The 24043-nt window shown below is 37.9% G+C and overlaps 2 protein-coding genes across 2 annotated transcripts in view; one reads left to right on the top strand and one right to left on the bottom strand.

The window, feature by feature from the left end:
• arl15a (ADP-ribosylation factor-like 15a) overlaps nt 1-18968 on the bottom strand; it is a 141438-nt gene extending 122470 nt beyond the window's left edge. The window contains exon 1 of the mRNA XM_073841068.1: nt 18754-18968. Within this exon, the coding sequence (XP_073697169.1) occupies nt 18754-18807 (54 nt within the window). The 5' untranslated portion in view covers nt 18808-18968. The remainder of the gene's footprint in view (nt 1-18753) is intronic.
• A 3439-nt stretch (nt 18969-22407) lies between these two features.
• On the top strand, nt 22408-23348 carry hspb3 (heat shock protein, alpha-crystallin-related, b3). The gene has a single exon (XM_073839322.1). It carries the CDS (start codon nt 22466-22468, stop codon nt 22916-22918), a length of 453 nt encoding a protein of 150 aa, XP_073695423.1. The 5' UTR covers nt 22408-22465; the 3' UTR covers nt 22919-23348.
• The last annotated feature ends 695 nt before the right edge of the window (nt 23349-24043 follow it).

Genomic DNA, 24043 nt, shown 5'->3' with positions numbered 1-24043 from the left:
TTTTTTATGGTTTCACTTTCTATTGGACTTTTTGAATTGAGCAAGTGAAAATCCTTTTTCTCATTATTATTAATGCTGTGAAAACGAAAAAAAAAAAAAGTAAATATATTGTTTTCCACTTCATTCTTTCCTTCTGATGTTTGTGATGTGTGTTATTTTTTTTATTTGGCAAAATTTGGAATCTTTGCCTCGTCTGGTGCCCGAACAGCACTATTAAGTACAACCCTAAGTTGATTAAATTTACCTTTGGGGGCCGCCACTATTACAACATAAGCCTTTTGGGTTGAAATAAAAATCTATTTAGACTACTTCACATTGCCTGTTTTATGCCAGGTGTTTTACCCATACGGCACCACGTAGTCTGTGATGTCACGTGTCAATAGTCTGTCTGCGAATCATGCGCCTGACAAATATCCTAATTTACAAAAAAAAACAAAAAACTAAAACTAACACTGTAACTAATAAAAACTAAATTAAAACTAAGCAATTTCAAAGTATAAAAACTAATAAAAACTAGTAAATCTGCCTCTAAAACTAATTAAAACTAACTGAATTTGAAAACAAAAAGTCAAAACGAAATAAAAACTAAAACTAATGAAAAATCCAAAACTATTATAACCTTGCTGTCCCCTTCGACTCTCAAAGTGTACGTTGCTGCCATTGCAGCGCATCACGATGCAGTGGATGGAACATCCCTTGGTAGGCACCAACTCATCGTGAGGTTCCTGCGAGGTGCGAGAAGGATTAATCCTCCCAGACCGCACCTCATACTCTCTTGGGATCTCTCCATCGCCCTCCGTGGCCTACGGGAAGCCCCATTCGAGCCACTTGCGTCAGTTGAGCTGAAATTCCTGTCACTTAAGACAGCACTCCTGACTGCCCTGGCCTCCATCAAGAGGGTAGGGGACCTACAAGCCTTCTCTGTCAGCGAAAGGTGTCTCGAGTTCGGGCCCGGAGATTCTCACGTCATCCTGAGACCCCGGCCCGGTTACGTGCCCAAGGTTCCCACCACGCCCTTCCGCGATCAGGTGGTGAACCTGCAAGCTCTGCCCCCGGAGGAGGCAGACCCAGCTTCTGCGCTGTTATGCCCTGTTCATGCTCTGCGCATATACGTAAACCGTACTCAGAACTTAAGACGCACCGAGCAGCTCTTTGTCTGCTCTTTCTCGGAGGTCAGCAGAAACGGAATGCTGTCTCCAAACAGAGGTTGGCCCATTGGGTGGTGGAAGCCATCTCCCTGTCTTATTTATATCAGGGAGAGCCATGCCCCTTAGGTGTTCGTGCCCACTCCACTAGGAGTGTTGCCTCATCCTATGCATTGGCTCATGGCGCCTCACTAGCAGATATCTGTAGAGCTGCCGGCTGGGCGACACCTAGTACCTTCGCTAGGTTCTACAACATTCGTGTAGAGGCCGTTTCCTCCTGTGTCTTAACATAGACTTCAGGTGAGCGGGAGGACGGCTGGTGTTAGCTTGCTGTGCCATTCCCACGTGGATCCGTGCGCCATATCCCAGAATGTTCCCTCCGGCGAACCCTGTGTCCTCCATGCCCCGCAGTCAGGCCTAGATGCGGAGTAGTACCTGACTGTGATCCTGCCTGGGTCAACTTAACAGTTTCCTTCAAGTTCATTCTATTTAAAATTAATTAAAGTTTTGCATTATTGTTTATGTATTATAAGTCTTTATACAAAATAATTGTTTTAAAAAGAAGTTTTGAGTTCTGAAAATTCAAATTTACACGGTGCATTAAAAACAAGGAAAAATCAAGACAAATCAAATCAACTGTTACTCTAGCTTGTCCTTAATAAATCATTTTAGGTATTACTTACACTTACACAGATGTTCATGTCTTTCCTTCTTTAGTCGTAAAGAAATTATGTTTTTTGAGGAAAACATTTCAGGATTTCTCTCCATATAATGGACTTCTATGGTGCCTCCGAGTTTGGACTTCCAAAATGCAGTTTAAATGCAGCTTCAAATGGCTCTAAATGATCCCAGCCAAGGAAGAAGGGTCTCATCTAGCGAAACGATCGGTTATTTTCTAAAAACATTCACAATTTGTATACTTTTTAATCTCTAAAAAGTAAAAAGTAAAAAGACAGAGTACACACAGAGCTAGACAAGACGAGCATTTGAGGTTAAAAAGTATATAAACTGGAATTTTTTTTTTTTTTACAAAATAACCGATCGTTTTGCTAGATAAGACCCTTCTTTCCTCGGCTGTGATGGTTTATAGCCATTTGAAGCTGCATTTCGGAAGTTCAAACTCGGGAGCACCATAGAAGTCCATTATATGGAGAGAAATCATGAAATGTTTTCCTCAAAAAACAATTTCCTTACGACTGAAGAAAGAAAGACATTAACATCTTGGATGACAAGGGGGTGAGTACATTATCTGTAAATTTTTGTTCTGAAAGTGAAATACTCCTTTAACACACCTGGTTCAGATAACCAGATGAGAGCTCCATACATCAACTGTCAATTGCTTCCTACTCTCTGACACACAGGAAATTTACAACAATCATTCACGGATCTGCACTACGCCACGGCCTGCAGCATCTTTACACTCAGATGAAACTTACTAGAGAAGTGTGAATTGTCACATAATGTTTCTGTAAATAAATATCCATGTCAATTTAAATTTAAATTCACATCTATCACATTTTAATGCCCTTTAAATTGAATCATGGCAGAATATCCTATGAAGTCCCCTTTGCAGGGCAGTTACGGTCAAATAGAACAAACATCTGAAGTGATAAAAGAAACATACAAAATGTGCAGAAGGGGGTTGCAAGGACTGGAATGGAGAACCACTGCTTTATTCAATTAAATAAACTACATGATGTACACAACAAAACAACAAAACAAACAAACTTACCATCACATACAGTACAGTTTCACGTGTTTACATTAAAGAGATAATAAAATAAAATAAAGTGTTAATATTATTGCAGATCAGAACATGGGCCTCAAACACAGGGCCTGGTATTTCTGTTGACCCACACTATGTCTACAGAGAATTCTACAGCCTCCGCAGAGAGAGAGAAACCAATCATAAAAGCCCTGTGTTGTTTGCACACCACATTTGTTTCTGGAGCCCCTTTGTTTGTTATTTTATTTTCTTGATTTTTTTGGACCCCTCGTTTCAAAAACAACAATCTCAACACTTATGTAATAGTAAACTCAAACCAGATTCAGGGACCCCACTGCCAAGCCCACCCATCTCAAGTTGGAAATCATGGCTTTCCCTCAGCATTAAGACATACGTTTAGACACTCTGGTTTGAATGAAGAACAGGAACAGCTGTTTTCAACACATGGCACAAACAGAAGATTTCAAATCTGAATATGTATGGAAGTCATAAATGTCAGGAAGTATTAGGTCTGATTTAATAACTTTTTCAAATACACTGAACTGAAAGGGGACGACTGGCCATGTAGCAGCAGTGTCATTCTGCCACTCAGTGGTCACCATTAATACATACAACCTATAATACATATACAACTGATAATAATAAAACTCTGAGGGGTTCATACATCCATGAGTTTATACGCATGCTGGAGAAATGAGGGAATAAAACAGAAATTAAAGTTTTACTATCCTGTTGGAAGCAATTAGTGGTGTAGCTTAAAGTGTTGATGAATTGAGGCCATTTTGACATTTAGAGTTTCTCATTATTAAGTTGCTTAAGATAAAACGTCCAATAACTTACTAGAAGTAAATGTGGTTTGTGTTTAAAAGCAGATTAACAGATGCTATTCAGATGCTGTTCAATGCCATTATTGTTAACTGCAATTAAAATGATTACAAATTGTTTTCGGTCATTAAACTAAAGCTGAAATAAAACCAATGAAACTTATAAAAATAAATAAACAGTTTAAATTTAAGCACTAAAAACTCAAATAAATATAAAGCTAAATATTAAAAATAATAAGAACAAAATCAAATAATACTAAAAATAACACTGATTTTGTTGTCAGAATAGCCATTAGGCACAATAATATCCAACAATAATATTAGGTGTTTATGCTAACTGATTTCTTCCCATAACACGTCCCTTTGTTTTTAGACTTAAGCATGATTTCCAGGGAAGCTCTTCTCTTCAAAGAAGTTTCATCTTCAATAAAAACTGAATTATTCTTAGTGAAATGGAAAATACCAACCATACGTGATACAAAATCTCCCAGATTGAAGAAACAACTGGATTCACTGAAAAGCCATATTGAAAGACTTTAAATTTTAGTCTCTGGTACAAAAACAATCATGTTGCAATCATCAGTTTGAAGCTTTTAAATACTTTCCCCCTCACAGTGTGGCACATCTGCATTGCAGTGCCTGCATTTCAACATTTCAACACAGCAAGCTTCATTGATGTACAAACTAATACACAGCGCTAACTGCAGAGGTCTAAATGGGTCAGAACTAAAACTTTCCAATCCTGACTCATCCACCATTCAACACATTTGTAAGTGTTTGGCATTCAGTCTTGCCGATTTGGACTGCATCAAGAAAAGTGGCTGGAAAGAATATTCCCAGACCTCATAAAGAGCCATAACCTAATCTTTGATCTGATATACAAAAGAAATGTTTTCTGGTAAAGGGATAGATAGCCCACCCAAAAATGTTCCAAACTGTAGGGACCAAACCTGTACCAATAGGGAGGCACCAAAAAGAAAATTCTAAGCGGAAATTTCTGGATGTACTTGGCTGAAAACCAAAACAGAAAATACTTTGTAATAATTATTTGTTATTATTTCATTAAATACTATAAAATAATTTTGTAAGACATTTTACTTTAATTCAATATTTTAATGACACTGAATGTAAAAAAAAAAACACAAGCCAATAAAATAACCCCAGTTTTATTGAAAATGACACAATACAATTGGACAGAAAATTAAATATTAAATTAAATACTGTTTTTATTCTGCTCTATGCAACAGAAACAATCTTAGCGCAAAGCAGATCGAACGAGAGGGTAGTGTCATTTTACCAGCGTTGCCAAACTTGCCATGTTACAGCACAGTTGCACTATTGTACACAGGAGCAAGTATACTACATAGAAATTTCCTGTCTGCACGTTATTTGAGTGGCCTTTGCTTTTCCGATGAGCATGAGCAGTACATGAGGGGGAACGACCATTCATAGAGCGGCATATTGAGCGCAGCGTCACACCACATAGTGACGACGACTAAAGAGAAAGTGAAACCTGTGTGCTGAATTTGGGTCATTTTTGTCTTTTGGCTGAAAACTGAAAATGCCATTTCTGTGCATCCTTAATTATCAACAGAACATAGAAGTCATTTAGGTTTGCAACAACACAAGTAAAGTAAATTACAACACAAAAAGAGCTGCTCCTTTAATCAGAAATATCTTGTTTGGCTCTTCATGTCTGGGATTCATTTGTCTCTCACAAAACAACTCTGAGAAACTCATTTAAACATTACAGGTGTGCAATATTCACACAAATGCTTAATAATCCTCAATGCAGATAGCCTAGTGAACTGACATAAACAGTGGGGCAAATAAGTATTTGATACACTGCCGATTTTTCAAGTCTTTCCACTTACAAAGAATGGAGAGATCTGTAATTTTCATCGTAGGTACACCTCAACTGTGAGAGACAGAATCTAAAAAAAAAAAAAAAAAATCCAGAAAATCAGATTGTATGATTTTTTTAAATAATTAATTTCCATTTTATTGCATGAAATAAGTATTTGATACAATAGAAAAATAGAACTTTTGAAATAGAAACCTTTGTTAACAATTACAGAGGTCAGACATTTCCTGTAGTTCTCTTGACCAGGTTTGCACACACTGGAGCAGGGATTTTGGCCCACTCCTCCATACAGGTCTTCTCCAGATCTTTCAGGTTTTGGGGCTGTCATTGGGAAACATGGAGTTTCAGCTCCCTCTATAGATTTTCTACTGGGTTCAGGTCTGGAGACTGGCTAAGCCACTCCTGGACCTTGAAATGCTTCTTATGGAGCCACTCCTTAGTTGCCCTGGCTGTGTCATTGTCAGGCGGGAAGACCTAGCCACAACCCATCTTCAATGCTCTTACTGAGGGAAGGAGGTTGCAGAAAAGCACCCCCAAAGCATGATTCTCCCACCCCCATGCTTCACAGTTGGGATGGTGTTCTTGGGATTGTACTCATCCTTCTTCTTCCTCCAAACACAGCAAGTGTTTTGGTCTCATCTGACCACATGACCTTCTCCCGTGCCTCCTCTGGATCATCCAGATGGTCTTTGGCAAACTTTAGATGGGCCTGGACATGTGCTGGCTTGAGCAGGGGGATCTTTGCACGTGCTGCAGGATTTTAATCCATGACGGTGTAGTGTGTTACTAATGGTAACCGTTGAGACTGTGGTCCCAGCACTCTTCAGGTCATTGACCAGGTCCTCCAGTGTAGTTCTAGGCTGATCCCTCACCTTTCTCAGGGTCATTGATACTCCAAGAGGCGAGATCTTGCATGGAGCCCCAGTCCAAGGGAGATTGACAGTCATCTTGAATTTCTTTCATTTTCTAATAATTGTGCCAACAGTTGTTGCCTTCTCACCAAAATGTTTGCCTATTGTCCTGTAGCCCATCCTTGTGAAGGTCTACAATTTTGTCCCTAGACAGCTCTTTGGTCTTGCCCATAGTGGAGAGGTTGGAGTCTGATTGATTGAGTTTGTGGACAGGTGTCTTTTATACAGGTATCGAGTTCAAACAGGTGCAATTAATACAAGTAATGAGTGGAGGATAGGAGGAGTATTTGCTCACCTACCAACCAGAATTCTTGCTGGTTGGTAGGTGATCAAATACTTACTTCCTGCAATAAAATGGAAATTAATTATTTTTTAATTTTTTTAGATTCTGTCTTTCACAGTTGAGGCAAAAATTACAGATCTCTCCATTATTTGTAAGTGGGAAAACCTGAAAAATCGGCAGATTATCAAATACTTATTTATCCCACTGTAACACCTTTGTGTTATGGGCATCCCAAGTTTGAATCTTAGCTCAAGGACCTTTCCCGGTCCCAAGCCCCTCTCTCCCATTTCCCTTTCTATCTGCTCTACACTGTCCTATAGTAATGAAGGCAAAAAATAAAAATACGCCCAAAATAAATCTTAAATTTATCAATGCTGAAAACAGTTGTGCTTTTTAATGTTTTGGAAAACTTTTTTTTTGATGAATAGAAAGACCAAATGAACAGCATTTAAAATATTTTTTGTAACATTAAAAATGTCTCAGTCACTTCTGATATGGCTCCTTGCTAAATAAACAGTAACACATTTTCAGTAATATCTTACTGATTCTTTTGAAAACGATTGTATACATTTAAGGACATTGCACAATGAGTTCGTAATTTTCGTCTGAAATTTTCGCACAAAAAAAAATAAAAAATACGACCTCACATTGTGTCAATCATGTTTACACAACCATGTCTCTGAAAACTTTCGTCCGTCATAAAAAAATTCAGATCAGATTCAATTTTCTGCGTTTTCGCATCTTTCGCAATCATGTCACAAGCATTTTGATAGGAAAGGATGACGAATATGAAAAAACTAAAAAACGCTAAATTTTGGACTAAATATTTGGATTTTGGAGTATGCAATGACCTTAAGGCAAAGCTGCCTGACCAAAACACATGGTGCCTCTGATTGTTCTAACTCTGTGTTTCCCAAACATAGTCCTGAAGCTCCCCCAATCTGGAGTGAAGATGGAATGACTAACTGTGTCAAATAAAGGACACATATACACTGTGCAGTGTTAGGGGTGCTCCAGGACCAGAATTAGTAAACACTGCTTTTTGTCATCATACAGCTCTGTCAGCCAGCCTGTGACCTGGAAATTGACACTTTGGTCAATCCAGTAACAAAAATCAGATATGCATAGTCATCAGTAACTGACATCACTTTAAAGTGATACTTCAGGGAATCTTATAAATGTGCCTTGCTTTGATTTCTCCGTCTTATCATCTCACCCTAGCATCCATTCCTTAAAAGGCTAATCTCAAAGAAAAGATATGAGGAAAAGACACAAGAATGCACAATGGCAGATATGAGTAAAAAAGGCAAGCAATTAACACAAGAAAACAGGAAGACAAAGCAACAATAAAAAAAAAAAAATCACAATAAAAGTCCACATGATAAAACAGATACACTGACCACTATTCAGTGTTTCCCCCACCATTATCTTAGGGGACGGCCCGCCCCACCCCCAACGGCACCCCCCACCCCCCTTGAACGTCAAGTTCATTTTATTTTCGATACAGCGCCAGATCACAATAGAAGTCATTTAAGGTTATCCTTCCTATAGAACAGGTCTAAACATTGTTCTTATATTAAACAAACTAAATTGCCTTATGTTATTTATCTTATTTACACGAAGGCATGTCATTTCTGTCTCTACATGGTCGCGCGTTTACAATTTACAATGCGTGGAATGCCACGGAATTCGTTGTTTTTTGGATTAATAAATCAAAAGTTTGTCTGTCACTTAATTCAAATCACGATATGGACTAGTGTCTGTGAAAACTGAAATGCAGACCGTTTTAATATGAATCCTGCATGTTCTGTTTGCCTCTGTATGTATGAATGGCGGAGACGCGGTTTTTTTTTTACTACACGCATACTGAAGCACGCGTGAAGCTCCCGCTAATTTCTGGCATTTGCATCTCACATGAACAGATAAACTTAATCGCCAAAGCTGCTGTGTCACTTTTACCGTTTCATTTGAGAAAACTAGCATCATATCATACTGTACACACAGAAACTTCATGGCAACCTGTCAAAATAAAAGTACGGTTTAACATGAAACAGAACAATATTAGTCTTGTATTACTTTTGTACAGTATAATGTAGGTGTTTATATATTCCTATTTAAATAATTTACATAAAACAATATATATGATAAAAAATAAATATTACAAGATTAACCACTTAATTGTAGAAAAAAATACTATCATTATTATTTAAACGTTTTAAACTGAACATAATTTATTGATTTTAACAGTAAACCTCTGTTTGTTTGCCAAAAATTAAAAGGGTTTATTTTTCATTTGATTTAAAAAATAAACAAATGTTTATGCTTTCATTTGATTATCAGAAAAATTAAAACACATAAGAATTTCTAAAAAAAAAAAAAAAAGAAAAAAAAAAGAAAAAGATTGTAGAGCCCTATTGTTCAAAATGTTAAAATAGAGAGTTTTGGACTTATTTTTCCACTGAAATTAATGTTTTCGTTATTACACAAAGTAGGCTAAAGTACCGGGAAAAAAAGTAACATGGCTACAAGAAGAAATTACAAGATGATCAGAACTGCAAGTCATTTGTTAAAAAGAGCTTTATATTTGGGGTCATAGTTAATCAAATGGCACCACCAAGTGGTTCCCATGCAGAAAGTATTTGAGGCTCATTTATACATGTTTTGAATAAATCACAGTGTAACACTGGGACTAGCATTAGATATTATGTCTTTATTATTTTATATGGTTTATAATTTCCAGATTCAAGCTTTAGAGATGCAGCAAATATTAACATAAATTACAGCTCTCTCTGATATAAATCTGTTTTTACAGATTCTAGAACCATATCATCCAAAGAATTTAACTGTAAAATATTTAAAGGAACAATTCACCCAAAAATGAAATCTGTCAAACTTTCCTGTGTAAAAATGTATTGTGCTTTTATGAAACACAAAAGAAAATATTTTAGCAAAAGATTGTCTTTTTTTTAATTATACAACAAAAGTCAATGACAACCAAAACTTTGGTTTGGTTACCAACATTCTTCAAAAGTATCTTCTTTAATGTTCAAGACAAAATGTTCAACAAAAGACAAAAAAAATCAGAGAATGAGTAAATAATGAGAAAATTGTCATTTTTGGGTAGGGGTGCAACGGATCGTAGATGATCCATGATCCGTACGGACCAGCCCCCACAGTTCGGCACGCATGTGATTCGCGGATTAACTGTTAAATTTATCCATCATAGAGTAAAAGTTTATAATTTGCACGTTTTGTCTCGCCAGTTTACCCATTCAAACAGTGAACCGAAACAGCTGAGAAAGAGATGCGTGCCAGTATTAGGTACGTGCATTAGGCCTTAAAGAGACAGCATCCTATAAATGCCTGCAGTGAGAAGCACTAGCTATTTTACAATGAATTATTAAATTTCTGCACCTGAATACTAGTATTATTGATTTTATTAGTAACTTTATGTTGTATTCATCTACACTTGTCATTTGTGTAATTGTTTTTGTTTTGTTACTGACTTTATTAGTTCAGCTGGTAGTTTTTGCTGTGGATTAGAAATACTTAAAGTAAGCATTCAGTAATTAATTAAAAACAAACTTTTTTGTTTTGTTTGTTTTTTGCTGATCCGAAAAATGATCCGATCCGTGACTCAAAATCTGTGATATGATCCGAACCGTGAGTTTTGTGATCCGTTGCACCACTATTTTTGGGTGAACTGCCCCTAAGAAGTTAAAACCCTGGAAACACAAACTGTACTAACTATTTAGTGTTGTTGAGTATTGATGCAGGTAATAACATTCCAGTTCCCGATATCAACAAACATACTGGCATAACCAACCAGAAATATTCTGCCTAATTACAGCTAGGTGTTTTTGAACAATCTGAGGCAAGCATTCTCTAAAAACAACCTTCTCAGAGCCTTCTCAGCAAACCAAATGAATGCAAACATTGGTACTGTCAGTCAAACTATCAGCACAAAGGCCACCTGAAATGGAACAAACGGGCAGTTAACACGCGTCTCATTGGTATTCTGTACAGGAAAACGGTGCTCCTAATAACAGTGAACAAAGGTCTCATGAACACTAGAAAAAAATATAAGCAGTTGAGTTCTGTCAGTAACAGCTTTGTATAAATAAGTACATGTCAGACTGACATCAGAACGGAGTAAACATACATGTAGTCGCATACAAATGCACATATGAGGCCATGGAACACAAAACCAGCCATAAGGGTCAATTTTTTAAAACTGAGATTTATACATCACATGTAAGCTGAATAAAAAAGCTTCCTATTGATATATGGTTTGTTAGGATAGGGCAATATTTGGCCGAGATTTGAAAATCTGAGGGCGCAAAAAAATCAAAATACTGAAAAAAATCGCTATTAAAGTTGTCCAAATTAAGTTCTTAGCAATGCATATTACTAATCAAAAATTATGTTTTGATATATTTTTGGTGGGTCACATATACAAATGCAAAACTGGGAAAGAAAGAGGGTAGGGTGTTTAGAGTGAGATGTCTGATAACCTTTTGCCACGTGCCAATTTTAGACCAGGACTAAAATGTGATTTTCCCCTCAATATATGTCCAATAGAAAACTAATGAGACGTAATAAAACCTTCACCCTCAGAAGCACACACCACACCTGATGCTTTCAACTTCTTATTGTGTTCACTGCCATGAAAATGTAAGATCTACAATAAACATCACAAACACAAAAGGTATTTTAGAATGTGGGGAAATTGTGACATCAAAATTCTCCCAATTTCTAACCCAGGCATTTCAGAAAAGCAGAAAATAATAATTTATATTTAAACTTAGGAGTTAATTCTGAGTTTTGAAACCGCAGTATATTTTATTTGTAGAGTATATTCTTTTTTGTCTAAATTAGTGCTAACTACTAGTTAATTACTAACTAATTGCAATTTTTCTCTGAAATTAATCGTGATTAATCCCACCTAACATTCAAGTTTTTAAATACACTTTTATATTGCAATAATTTCACATTCAATCTTCAAATTAATGTAGAAATAACGTAAAGACAGTATATTTTTAATTTTTATTTAATGACATCTTTTTTATGACTGAAGGTGAGTATTATTGATACCAATACTACTGATGTCTCTAGGAAATTGTTCTTTTCCTAATATTTAACAACTGACTATACGTAGTGTTGACTATACTACAGCATAATCGAGAGCTATAAATTTTAACATTCAATAGACTTTAAAAAATAACTAATTTAAGTGAACTTAAAACAATCTTCAATTAAAGCCATTATTTACCTGTGCCCTTAAGCAAGTAGGAAATATACAGAAATTGAATAAAGTATCAAACACTAAATTCTAAATTAAATATAGATGAATCCTTAAAGCTACAAAAGTTATTGATTTCCTCTTTTTTCTTTTGTTCTTTGATGAACAGACATCACAGCAGCTGGGTTATTAGGTTATTTAGCTGCTATTACTTTAAGAGCTGCCGCTGCTGAACGTGACGCGGATCTGACATGCATGCTTGTAGTTTCATTTGCGCTTTAATATGAAATGACACTGGCTACAGCGTGCCAGCGCATTTGTGTGCAATTGAAGAGCATGCGCAACAAGCACAGTACAGAGGCTGACAGGACAGGAAAATTAGTTTTTACTGACAAATGACCTAAAAATATATCATCCGACCGCAGTTCACTGTTGTTCTACATATGTACGCGCTCTGGCATAGTATACACAAACGCCGAAAGTGATCTGTCGCATGTATACGACACTCATTGTTTACACAGTGCACAGAGATTGTGGGTATATTAACCATTTTAATTACTTTTGCTTATCCTGATTATTCAAACCGATTGACAGCTAAAAGATTTCAACTTAGTAAAATAGTGGAGGGTCTGCAGTGATCATTCCCCTTCCGACGTTTGCGTATACTACCCCAGAGCGCGTACACAGGTAACGCACAGGTAAGGCTGAGCACGAGTTTAGGACAGTTGGACATTGCTGGGTATCAGAGGTAAATAATGATATAATATAAATACTGTTTAGTTTCTCGCAAAAAACGATCATTTAGTGTCTTAGGACATCAATGTATCATCACAAGCCGCAGGGTTTAATTTGGATTTGTCTGTGCATGGTTTTTTTTTTTTACTTTCAAAGGTTTGGTGCCCATTCACCGCCATTATATGACTAACAGACTGCAACAGTTTGAGATAAAAATCTTTGTTTGTGTTCTACTGAAGAAACAAAGTCATCTACATCTTGGATGCCCTGGGTGTAAGCAGATAAACATCAAATTTTAATTTTTAAGGTGAACTATCCCTTTAACTGTGTTATATGTTTTCAATGCTATTAAACTGGAAAAAAAAAAAATCATCGCCTGTGTTAACACCTAAATATCAAGAACATTTTGATTCTCTATTTCATGACCCCTTTAAAACATTTAAAAAAAAAAATTTAAAAACATAAAATACTGAATCAACTTTTGTAGGGTAGTGCATTTAAACAAACTATGTGATAGGATATTGAATAAGATCTACAATTGTCACAGTCTGGGCGGGTTGAGGAGTGGAGATGGAGCAGGATAACCGGAGTAGATGAATATAAAGACGTTTATTAAAACACTGCAAATGAATACAAACAAACAAAAACCGGGAGCAAGAAGGAGCACATGAAACATAAGTAACATTAACGACAGACAGCTGGGAGTGATCAGACACAGACTTAAATACACAGAAAACAAGGCGTGGTAACAAACGAGATAAGATGACGAGGGGGAAATACAAATATGGGCATAGACTAAACCAAATAAGACTAAACCAAAAGGGGGAGAACAAGGATTAAACCATATAAACTAGAAACAGAGGGGGAAAAACACTGGGAAAACAGAACAGGACAGGACAAAATACTGACATTACACCCCCCTCCCCAAAAGGCGCGTCTCGCGCCGTCTAACATCCATAGGGGAGGGAGGGTGGGTTGCCCTGGAGACCACTAGACAGGGATACAGGAAACACAGGATACAGGGGTGGTCTCCAGGGCGGATCAGGGAGCTCCGGAGACCATGGCCGGGTTAACAGTTCAGGAGGCCATGGCGGATCTGGGAGCTCAGGAGGCCATGGCCGGGTAACCAGTCCAGGAGGCCATGGTGGGTCTGGGAGCTCAGGGAGCCATGGCCGAGTAAACAGTCCAGGAGGCCATGGCGGATCTGGGGGCTCAGGAAGCCATTGCTGAGTAAACAGTCCAGGAGGCCATGGCTGATCAGGGGAGTACCCCCCCCAATTTTCTTGGGGGAACTTAAGGCATAGTCCACCCAGGAGAGCACGGAAGGGCGTGCTGGAGAAAGCGCCGGCTCTGGAGAGCGCGCAGGAGAGAGCTCCGGCTCTGGAGGGTGCGCTGACTCTGGAAGGTGAGCAGGAGGGCGCGCTGGAGGCGTCGGCTTTGGACGGCACTCTTGAGGAGCGGGCTCTGGACGGCTGGACGACCCCAGCGTAGATTCAGGAGGGCTGGGAGTCTCCAGCGGAGACACTGAAGGAGCAAGCTCTGGGCGAGCGGTCACTGGAGGGCGCTCTGGTGGCGCGATCACTGGAGGGCGCTCTGGCGGCGCGGTCACTGGAGGGCTGGGCGGAACCAGCGGAGACTCTGGGAGACTGGGCGGAACCAGCGGAGATTCTGACTTGACGGTAGCCTTCTTGGGTGGAGATTCAGGCTTGGCGGCCATCTTGGCCAGGGACTCAGGAACAACGGCCATCTTGGCCAGGGATTCAGGCTTGGCGGCCATCTTGGCCAGGGACTCCGGAACAACGGCCATCTTGGCAAGGGATTCAGGCTTGGCGGCCATCTTGTCCGGGAACTCAGGAACGGCGGCCATCTTGGCCGGGAACTCAGGAACGGAGGCCATCTTGGCAAGGGATTCAGGCTTGGCGGCCATCTTGGCCGGGAACTCAGGCTTGGCGGCCATCTTGTCCGGGAACTCAGGAACGGCGGCCATCTTGGCCGGGAACTCAGGAACGAAGGCCATCTTGCGTGTAGACTCCTGCGTGGCAGCCATTTTGCGTTCAGACTCTGGCGTGGCAGCCATCTTGCTGGCTGGCGTGGCAGCCATTTTGTGAGCTGACGCAGCGGCCATCTTGTGAGCTGACGCTGGCTTAGCGGCTGACGGGCTTGAGCGCGGAGAGGAAGCCTGAGGTACTGGGCTGAGGACCATCGTGGGGCTTACTGTGCGTTCACACCGCCGGCGGCGAGAGCGTCAAAGTGGCCGGAAGTCATTCATTTTCAATGTGAGCCGGCGGCGAGAAGCGGCGAGAAGCGGCGAGAAGCGGCGAGAGCGGCGCGGCGCGTTTTGGGCGGTGTGGGCGTCGGGGAGAGTTGAAGTCAGGTCAACTTTATGGTAATGAGCTATGACGCGGCTCGGCGGCAACCAATCGGAATGTAGAAGTTCACCGCTGAGAGGTTTCCAAAGAACGCAGTCCTGTAAACTTGGTTCCGGCCACATTAGTTCCCAAGGAAAATGGAGAAGTTAATTATTGCTGTGGCGGGTTTCCCCATAATCTAGGACGTGTCCCTATTTTTAAGTTTGCACTTAACCATGAACACAAAACCCACTCCATGCAAATGGCTTTTAATTGGTTTATTTCGTTAGCAAACATGTAACTATATTAAATTCAATTTCTTATTTTCATGTTTAAAATATTTAATGAGGTTAACTAACTTACACCCTACTTGTGGTCAGTCTGCACAAGATCGACATGCTTGTTTGCTTTGCGGCCGCTTTAAATACAAGACCAAGCGTTCGATCGTCAGAGCGTCAAGGAATCTTTCTACAGCGTTGCATGCAGGGCGGCGAGAGCGAATTTTGACGCTCTCGTCGGCGGCGGTGTGAACGCACAGTTAGGAGGACTTGGGGACACGTGGGAGGCAAGGAGGGAATGAGGTCGCTGGAGTGATATGTGGAGGGCACTGGCTGTTGGTGAGATGGGGTGACTGCTGCATGTTTCCAGATGGGAGGAGGATTACCATCCTCCACCATGACTTGGAAGGAGGAATTACACAAATCGAGAACAAAATTTAGGAAATCTGCAACGGGACGGTAGCAATCACCAGGAGTAATCAAATTAAACAAACTATCATCATTTAGTCCCATCTGGAAACATGCGTTCACCATCTTATCACTCCATCTCACCAGATGGTAAACACTCAGAAATTCCTCCACATATTCCTCCAGCGAACGCTCACCTTGTTGGAGGTTCCACAGTTTGTCCTCAGCCCAGTTCATTTTCTTGTTGGTCCGTCGTTCTGTCACAGTCTGGGCGGGTTGAGGAGTGGAGATGGAGCAGGATAACCGGAGTAGATGAATATAAAGAAGTTTATTAAATAAAACACTGCAAATGAATACAAACAAACAAAAACCGGGAGCAAGAAGGAGCACATGAAACATAAGTAACATTAACGACGGACAGCTGGGAGTGATCAGACACAGACTTAAATACACAGAAAACAAGGCGTGGTAACAAACGAGATAACAAGATGACGAGGGGGAAATACAAATATGGGCATAGACTAAACCAAATAAGACTAAACCAAAAGGGGGAGAACAAGGATTAAACCATATAAACTAGAAACGGAGGGGAAAAAACACTGGGAAAACAGAACAGGACAGGACAAAATACTGACAACAATATACATAATTTATGAGGGTGTGACAATCTTCACCAAAGTAGATAATGTACCATTGCTGCTGCCAAGTATCACATCAGGGCTCGCAAAATTTCAAAATCTCTGGTAGCCCTTCGGGCAGGTACTCTTCAGATTTTGGTAGCCCGAAAATTAATTAACTAGCCCAAATAAAAAAAGACTTCTTTTTTTTTAAATATAGAAAATCAGATAGGAGTCTAAACTTAATCAAAAATGTTTTCAATACACAAATATAAACAAATATCAGGGAAGGAATTTTATTTCACTATTTGGTGTATCTGCAGAATTTTTAAATATCAATTTAAGGCAATTTATAAATCGAGTATATCATTTATTATATTTATTTAAAACATAAATATTACTGTCTTAATTGTTTAGTATTTTAGAAGGCACATTAACTTCCTTCACATTTACAACTCTATGTGTTTGCTGCATAAAAACATAGGTTGATAATTGCAATCATTTGACCATAAACAGCTGAAAAAAATGTGGAAATAAAAATTCATTCTCTGTCACGAGGGGGCGCTTTAGGAGCGCTGAAATACTACGGTTTCCCTAGTAACGGCTGTACACAAAGCAGCATTAATGTTGCTTTATCAGGCATGAAATGAAAATGCCAACGACACGTTTCTGAGGAGAGTCGGCTTCCTTCAGATACATTCATATAAAGACATCCGTGCCGCGTTTTGACTTTGAAACGTGCAGCGCGCATATTTATTCAATGACATCATTGCCTTTTGAAATTTAATCCAGCCCTATCGCCATTCTCGTCTTTCCGTCCCCAAATGTAAGACCTCCTAAATTATAATTAAGACTTTTCTTATACTATTTAACATATTTAAACTTTTTATGGCCTTAAATTTGATACAACTAAATTGAGGAGTTTAAGGACCTGCAGGAGCCCTCTACTTTACGATAGCCCATCGGGCAGGCCGGTGAAACATTTTGGTAGCCCGACTGGAAAATACAATAGTCCCGGGACGTCGGGCTAGCGATTTTGCGAGCCCTGCACATAAATATTCCTGTTTCCACATCCTTTCATGGTAATAATACGACACATCTTAGTAGTAGGTAACTTAAAGGGATGGTTCGGAGTAGAATTGACTTCATTGCTATGCACTCCGAAGCCCATGTAAATACCCCATCCGAAGTTTTTTTTACCTTAGTCGAACATTTATGGAGATATTAGAGTTTTTCGAATTGCTTGTTACAGGAGTGAATGGTACATGTGATGTATCTCGTAAATTGCACCACTAAACGTGCAAGTAATCTTACCAAACTTGTACAGTAGTATAAATAGGTTATGTACTCACAAAACGCTGCATCAGAACATTTGTAAGTCCACCATGAGTGTTTTAAAAACACGTTTTAGCCGATCCCTACTAGTCTCAAAAACTACAAATGGCGACACGTCGACATCACTTCCCTGGTTTGAAAAAAGCACGTAAATGTCCTCCTACAAGTTGACATGCACACAGATGTAGTAGGAGGACTTTTACATGCTTTTTTCAAACCAGGGAAGTGACGTCGACTTGTAGTTTCTGAGACTAGTAGTTCTCGGGTAAAACGTGTTTTTAAAACACTCATGGTGGACTTACAAATGTTCTGATGCAGCGTTTTGTGAGTACATAACTTATTTACACTACTGTACAAGTTTGGTAAGATTACTTGCACGTTTAGTGGTGCAATTTACGAGATACATCACATGTACCATTCACTCCTGTAACAAGCAATTCGAAAAACTCTAATATCTCCATAAATGTTCGACTAAGGTAAAAAAAAACTTCAGATGGGGTATTTAGATGGGCTTCGGAGTGCATAGCAATGAAGTCAATTCTACTCCGAACCATCCCTTTAATCTGGAAGACTAGATAAATACTGAAAGACCACTGGTCATAACAAAGAACATGTTACAATAGGATTAGAGTTTTGAGTTTTTTTCTACCATATAAGGTTCCCCTGTGACTTCTAATATAAAAGCAAAGAAGTTAACCCGAGGGTTAACTGCCGAAAACACCTGCCACACTACTCCCTGGGGTTGAACACACACTTATATTCACCAGTTTAATCATTCTTGAACTGCAACCAGTTCATGAAAGCTGTTGAACGATAGATAACTTCAGCTACTGTACTGTAAACATGTGAAAACTACTATTGCATTCACATGACGTCTATTGTTGAGTATGGTCACCTGTAGCTTCAGGTAGCCTGTTACATTATTACACAACATAATTTCACCAAAATAAGTCTGGACAAACATCCAAATACCTAAAATCAAAGAAAATGCATCAACCGGTGCATGCATAAAATATGGAGATGTTTTCTTCGCTTACCGTGTAAAAGCCAATCCTACACAGGGCTATTGAGAGCTGAATGTGTTCTGACATCGTCCCCAGCAACAGCGTTACCCCAGACAACAAACAAGCCGAGCCTGAGTAACTGGATGAGGACAGGAGGAGGACGGCTTTGAAGCGGGAACACAGAAAGACACTATACGAAGAGAATCAATGGTTCTTCTTCAAATGAAAGGATGGAGAAAAGAGGAAACAGTTCTGTTCATTTCCCATTCATAAATAAACAAGAGCTAGAGGTGGGTGAACACTCAGGGAGAGAGAGAGAGAGAAAGACAACAACTAAAGGGCATTAGTGGAGCGCAGTCTCAAGAGATTATCAGCTCAGTGACTCGTACTGCAAAATAAAACTGCTAATTGGATTAGTTACTTTTACACACTTACACACAATGAATTACATAGAGCAATAATATTGCAAAAAAAAAAAATCACACTGTCAGAAAGCTATATAATAATATAAAATGTGTGAACAGTTCTCTCGTCCCTCTACTAACAAAGGAAGTGCTATTGATAAAAATGACAATAATAGTGATAACTGTGCCTCAGTGAGAGAAAAACTCAGAAAGAGAGTTAAAAGCTGATAACTTTAATGCCTGAATAATATGCAGTTCATTAAGGTCTCAAATGTAAATGTTCACTATTATGTGAAAATAAATTTGATTTGAGTATTTTCATTCAAATAAAAATTCAATTATGGCATTTATTTGACCTACCAGATTCAGAATCTAATTTATCATCCTTCCAAACAATTTGAGAAAGCTTTGTACACAAATGTACAGGACGCACTATTACGTTTAGGGTCAGTAAGACCTTTCTAAAGAAATTAATACTTTTATTCAGCAAGGACACATTAATTTGGTTACAGTAATATTACAAATGTTTCTATTTTAAATAAATGCTGTTCATATGATCTCCGCATTCACTGTTTCCACAAAAAATATTATGCGAAATAACTTTTTTCAAGTTTGGTGCACAAGAAATATTTCTTAATATCAAATCAGCATATTAGAATGATTTCTGAAGGAGCGTTGGATAAAGACTCCAAATAAAGGCTGCTGTTATTAAGGTATTTTAAATTATAATAATATTTCAGCCTTGTTGTGCAAAAGAGACTTCTTTTTAAAAACATCGTACCAACCTTAAACTTTTGAAGAGGGATACAAATCCAAAGACCAAAGACATAAACAAACTGTAATCCAGGCCTATCTAGCTGATGTGTTCAACCAGTCTTTTTCAGTGGCCCTTTGTTATCAATTAACTATGGCAAAACAAATGTCTAGCACAGGGGTGCACATAAGTTTTTCAGCCTGGTTCTCATGAGAGCACCTTTATATTTGGTTTAGTATTACCACTGCACATAGTGTGACCCATTAAATATAACTGTAAAACAAATGCACTTTATTTATTGTTTTTTTTTTAATAAAATAATAAACAAAATAATAACGTGTGCTAACGCTATACTAACATTAAATAAAAATACATAGTAAACTTTAAAATAAAATGCTAATATTTACTTTTTTACTTATTTTTTACACTACCAGTCAAAAGACTTTGAACAGTAAGATTTTGTAAAGAAGTCTCTTCTGCTCACCAAGCCTGGATTTTTTTGACCCAAAATACAGCAAAAAAAAAAACTGTAAAATTCTGAAATATTTTTACTATTTAAAATAACTGTTTTCTATTTAAATATATATTAAAATGTAATTCATTCCTGTTAACAAAGCAAAATTTTCGGCATCATTACTCCAGTCTTCAGTGTCATATGATCCTTCAGAAATCATTCTAATATGCTAAATTTGCTGTTTAAAAAACATTTTTAGTATTATTTATTATCAATATTTAAAACAGTTGAGTACATTTTTTCAGGATTCTTTAATGAATAGAAAGATCCAAAGATCAGCATTTATCTGAAATAAAAAGCTTTTGTAACATTACACACTATACCATTCAAAAGCTTGGAGTCAGTTAAATTTTTTTTTGTTTGTTTTTGTTTTTTTGTTTTTTTTGGAAAAGAAATGACAGAAATTAATGCTTTTATTTAGCAAGGATGCTTTAAATTTATTAAAAGTGATGATAAAGACATTTCAAAAGATTTCTATTTCAGATAAATGCTGTTCTTTTTAACTTTCTATTCATCAAAGAAACCTGATAAAATTCTACTTAGCATTCAACATTCCAATAATTTTTTTTTTTTTTTTTTTTTTTGAGCAGCAAATCAAAATATTATAATGATTTCTGAAAGATCATATGACTGGTGTAATGACACTAAAAATTCATCTTTGAAATCACAGGAATAAATTACATTTTAAAATATATTAAAATAGTAAACAGTTATTTTAAATAGTACATATATTTCAAAATTGTACAGTTGAAATGTCACAGTTTTGCACTTTACTTTCAAAACACTGTAAGATGTTAACCAGCTGTTAACTCTGTCTGTACGCAAATGAGTGGTATGAACATATTTACACAGCGCATTTTTTATTTTGGTATTTTTCACCATATATGTGACCCTGGACCACAAAACAAGTAGCACGGGAATATTTATAGCCAAAAATACATTGTATGGGTCAAAAATTATCGATTTTTTTATGCCAAAAATCATTAGGATATTAAGTAAAGATCATGTTCCATGAAGATATCTTGTAAATTTCCTACCGTAAGTATGTCAAAACCTATTTTTTCATTAGTAATATGCATTGCTAAGAACTTTATTTGGACAACTTTAAAGACTTTTTGCACCCTCAGATTCCAGATAATCAAATAGTTGTATCTCGGCCATGGAAAGCTTATTTATTCAGCTTCCAGACTATGTATAAATCTCAATTTCAAATGATTGACCCTTATGACTGGTTTTGTGGTCCAGGGTCACATACTGTATGTGCACCCCTGGTCCAGCCTCTATATGTACTAATAATAAACATCCACAAGGTGGCAGCATAGATTTATCATTCATATCTGTTTGTAAACTATCACAGAATAAAAACTTATAGCTATGGCCTTTGACAACATGCCAAAACCATATACAAATATCTTTACCCTTTAAAATAATACCAATATCCATTTATCCTTTATGTCTACTATTTTAATATATTTTAAAATGCAATGTATTCCTGTGATGGCAAAGAATTTGTAACCATTACTCCAGTCTTCACTGTCACATGATCCTTCAAAAATCATTCTAATATGCTGATTTGCTGCTCAAGAAACATGCATTGTTATTAATTTTATTATTATACTTAAAAAATGGTGTTGTTTAATATTTTGTCAAAACTATTCTAATTTTTTAGGATTGAATAGAAAGTTTAAAAGAACAACAGAACAAACTTATTTGAAACAAAATAATCTGATAAATCCCATTACTGTCACTTTTGATCAGTTTATTGCTTCCATGCTCAATCAAATTGAATGTTTAATGTAAAAAAAAAAGAAAAAGAAAATAATGCATTAGTGAAAGTAGTGTAAGTAGTGGATTTAACAACATAATGAGTCATGGCTGTTAATTACGAGTTACAATCCTACGTAGTATGAAGATATCACTTCTCTTTGCCTGCTCTAAAAATGGTCAGCCCAGTCCCTTCCCCAGAAACCTAAGCAGAGGACTGTCTTTTAATAGCTGTGGCTGGTTCAGCCAGCAGTACACTACTTCACATCCACTAAACAAAACGCAAAGTGAACCTCTGCACCCCGTGCCATGGCAGGAGAGGGGATCACAATTACCCACTGGATATCAAACCCTGTGCGCTACCAGGAGCACTTCAAAGCTAGAAATCTCTCTGAATGCACTGAAGATCATCGACTGTTTGCTCTGCCAGGACCTGAATGCCTGCCGGTTAAAATGGACACTGAGGGGGGTCAAGCAGACAGTGACGACGAGGATTCAGGAGAGCCATTGTTTCAAGTCCTGCTGGATGTTACTCAGTTTAAACCAGAGGACATCCTCATACAGGTCTTTGAAGGGTGGCTGCTAATCAGAGGTCAGCACGGGGTGAGGATGGACGAGCATGGGTTTGTGTCGCGGAGTTTCACCAGACAGTATCCGTTGCCTGACCGTCATCTCCAGGCGGGGGACCTCAAAGCCATGCTGTGTCATGACGGGATACTAGTGGTGGAAACCAAGGATCAATGGTGGCCGGCGTGTGATTAGGACAACACACTGACTTAACACCATTCATTGTAACGTGAACAAAAGTGGGCTGTGATGTTTTTGTTGATTAGTTTGCCGATAAAGCAATCACATTCTTTGCTTCTGTTTAACAGAAACTTCGTTTTGCATGTCCCCAGATGTTTAACATTAAGCTTGACTGCCTACATAATGCGTAGTGGCAAAATGCAATTTTTCAATAAAGAAAAAAAGACTCTGATTTGTTCATATTTGTGCATATATAACCTAGAGTAATTAAAAATCAGCATTGAGTACATAACAGTTCCCTTGCAGGAATGTGATTAAGCTTTATGATGACATGTCATTATGTCAATTTAAAACAGGTTTGTCAGCATGCCAATACGGTAACACAGCACTACTGTATTAAGATTTTTTGGACAAACCTGTTTAGTACAGGTGTTTACTGGCTGGGATGATCTCATAATACAGTTTAAACACGTAGAAATTTATATCGAGATTCATTAATTAAAGAAGATTTAATGTTTCTTGTATGTGTCATACTGCATTTTAAATTACACAGATATAAATTAATGTACACGAGGAGATGATACAGCGTCTTAGAAGTTTTTTTATGAAAGAGATTCACCTAGATAGCTTTGTCAGAAATGTGAACTAATTCTTCTATTTAATCAGATTTTTCAATGAATCGGTTGAAACATTCACAAACCAATTGACCAATTCGAACAGATGAAGCGGGGATTGGAAACAAAATGTTTTTCCGTTTCTGTTAGTTTTAAGCAGGAACGGTATTTTACGCTACCAAAAATTAAATGTTAAAAGGTTTTGTTTAAAGATACGGAACGCTGTTCAATAACATGAAACGAGTCGCGCTTGAGTCAAGTACAGCCGCTGTGTTACTTGAACATTTCATTTTACCACATTAATACTTGTACTTTAGACACATTTTAAGTATTAGGAAGGATTACTAATGTTTGATAAATAACAAAACTTACCACAACTTCGCCTTCTTGGAGAAGCTCAACGGTCGTCATATTCTGCCTGAAAGATGAATTCCCTTCACAGAATAGCGCGCGCGGTTTAATTGAACAGGAAGTGGCGTAACATCGAATGTTTTTGTTTTAATTAGAATATATATTGGAACGAAAT

The sequence above is a fragment of the Garra rufa genome, chromosome 5 (genome assembly GCF_049309525.1).
Source record: "Garra rufa chromosome 5, GarRuf1.0, whole genome shotgun sequence".
NCBI lineage: Eukaryota > Metazoa > Chordata > Actinopteri > Cypriniformes > Cyprinidae > Garra > Garra rufa.
The sequence above is the reverse complement of the archived record's forward strand: the minus strand, read 5'-3'. Positions and strand labels throughout refer to the sequence as shown.

Coding starts and splice junctions, on each gene's coding strand:
- hspb3 (XM_073839322.1), top strand. CDS start 22,466: ATGGCAGGAGAGGGGATCACAATTACCCACTGGATATCAAACCCTGTG.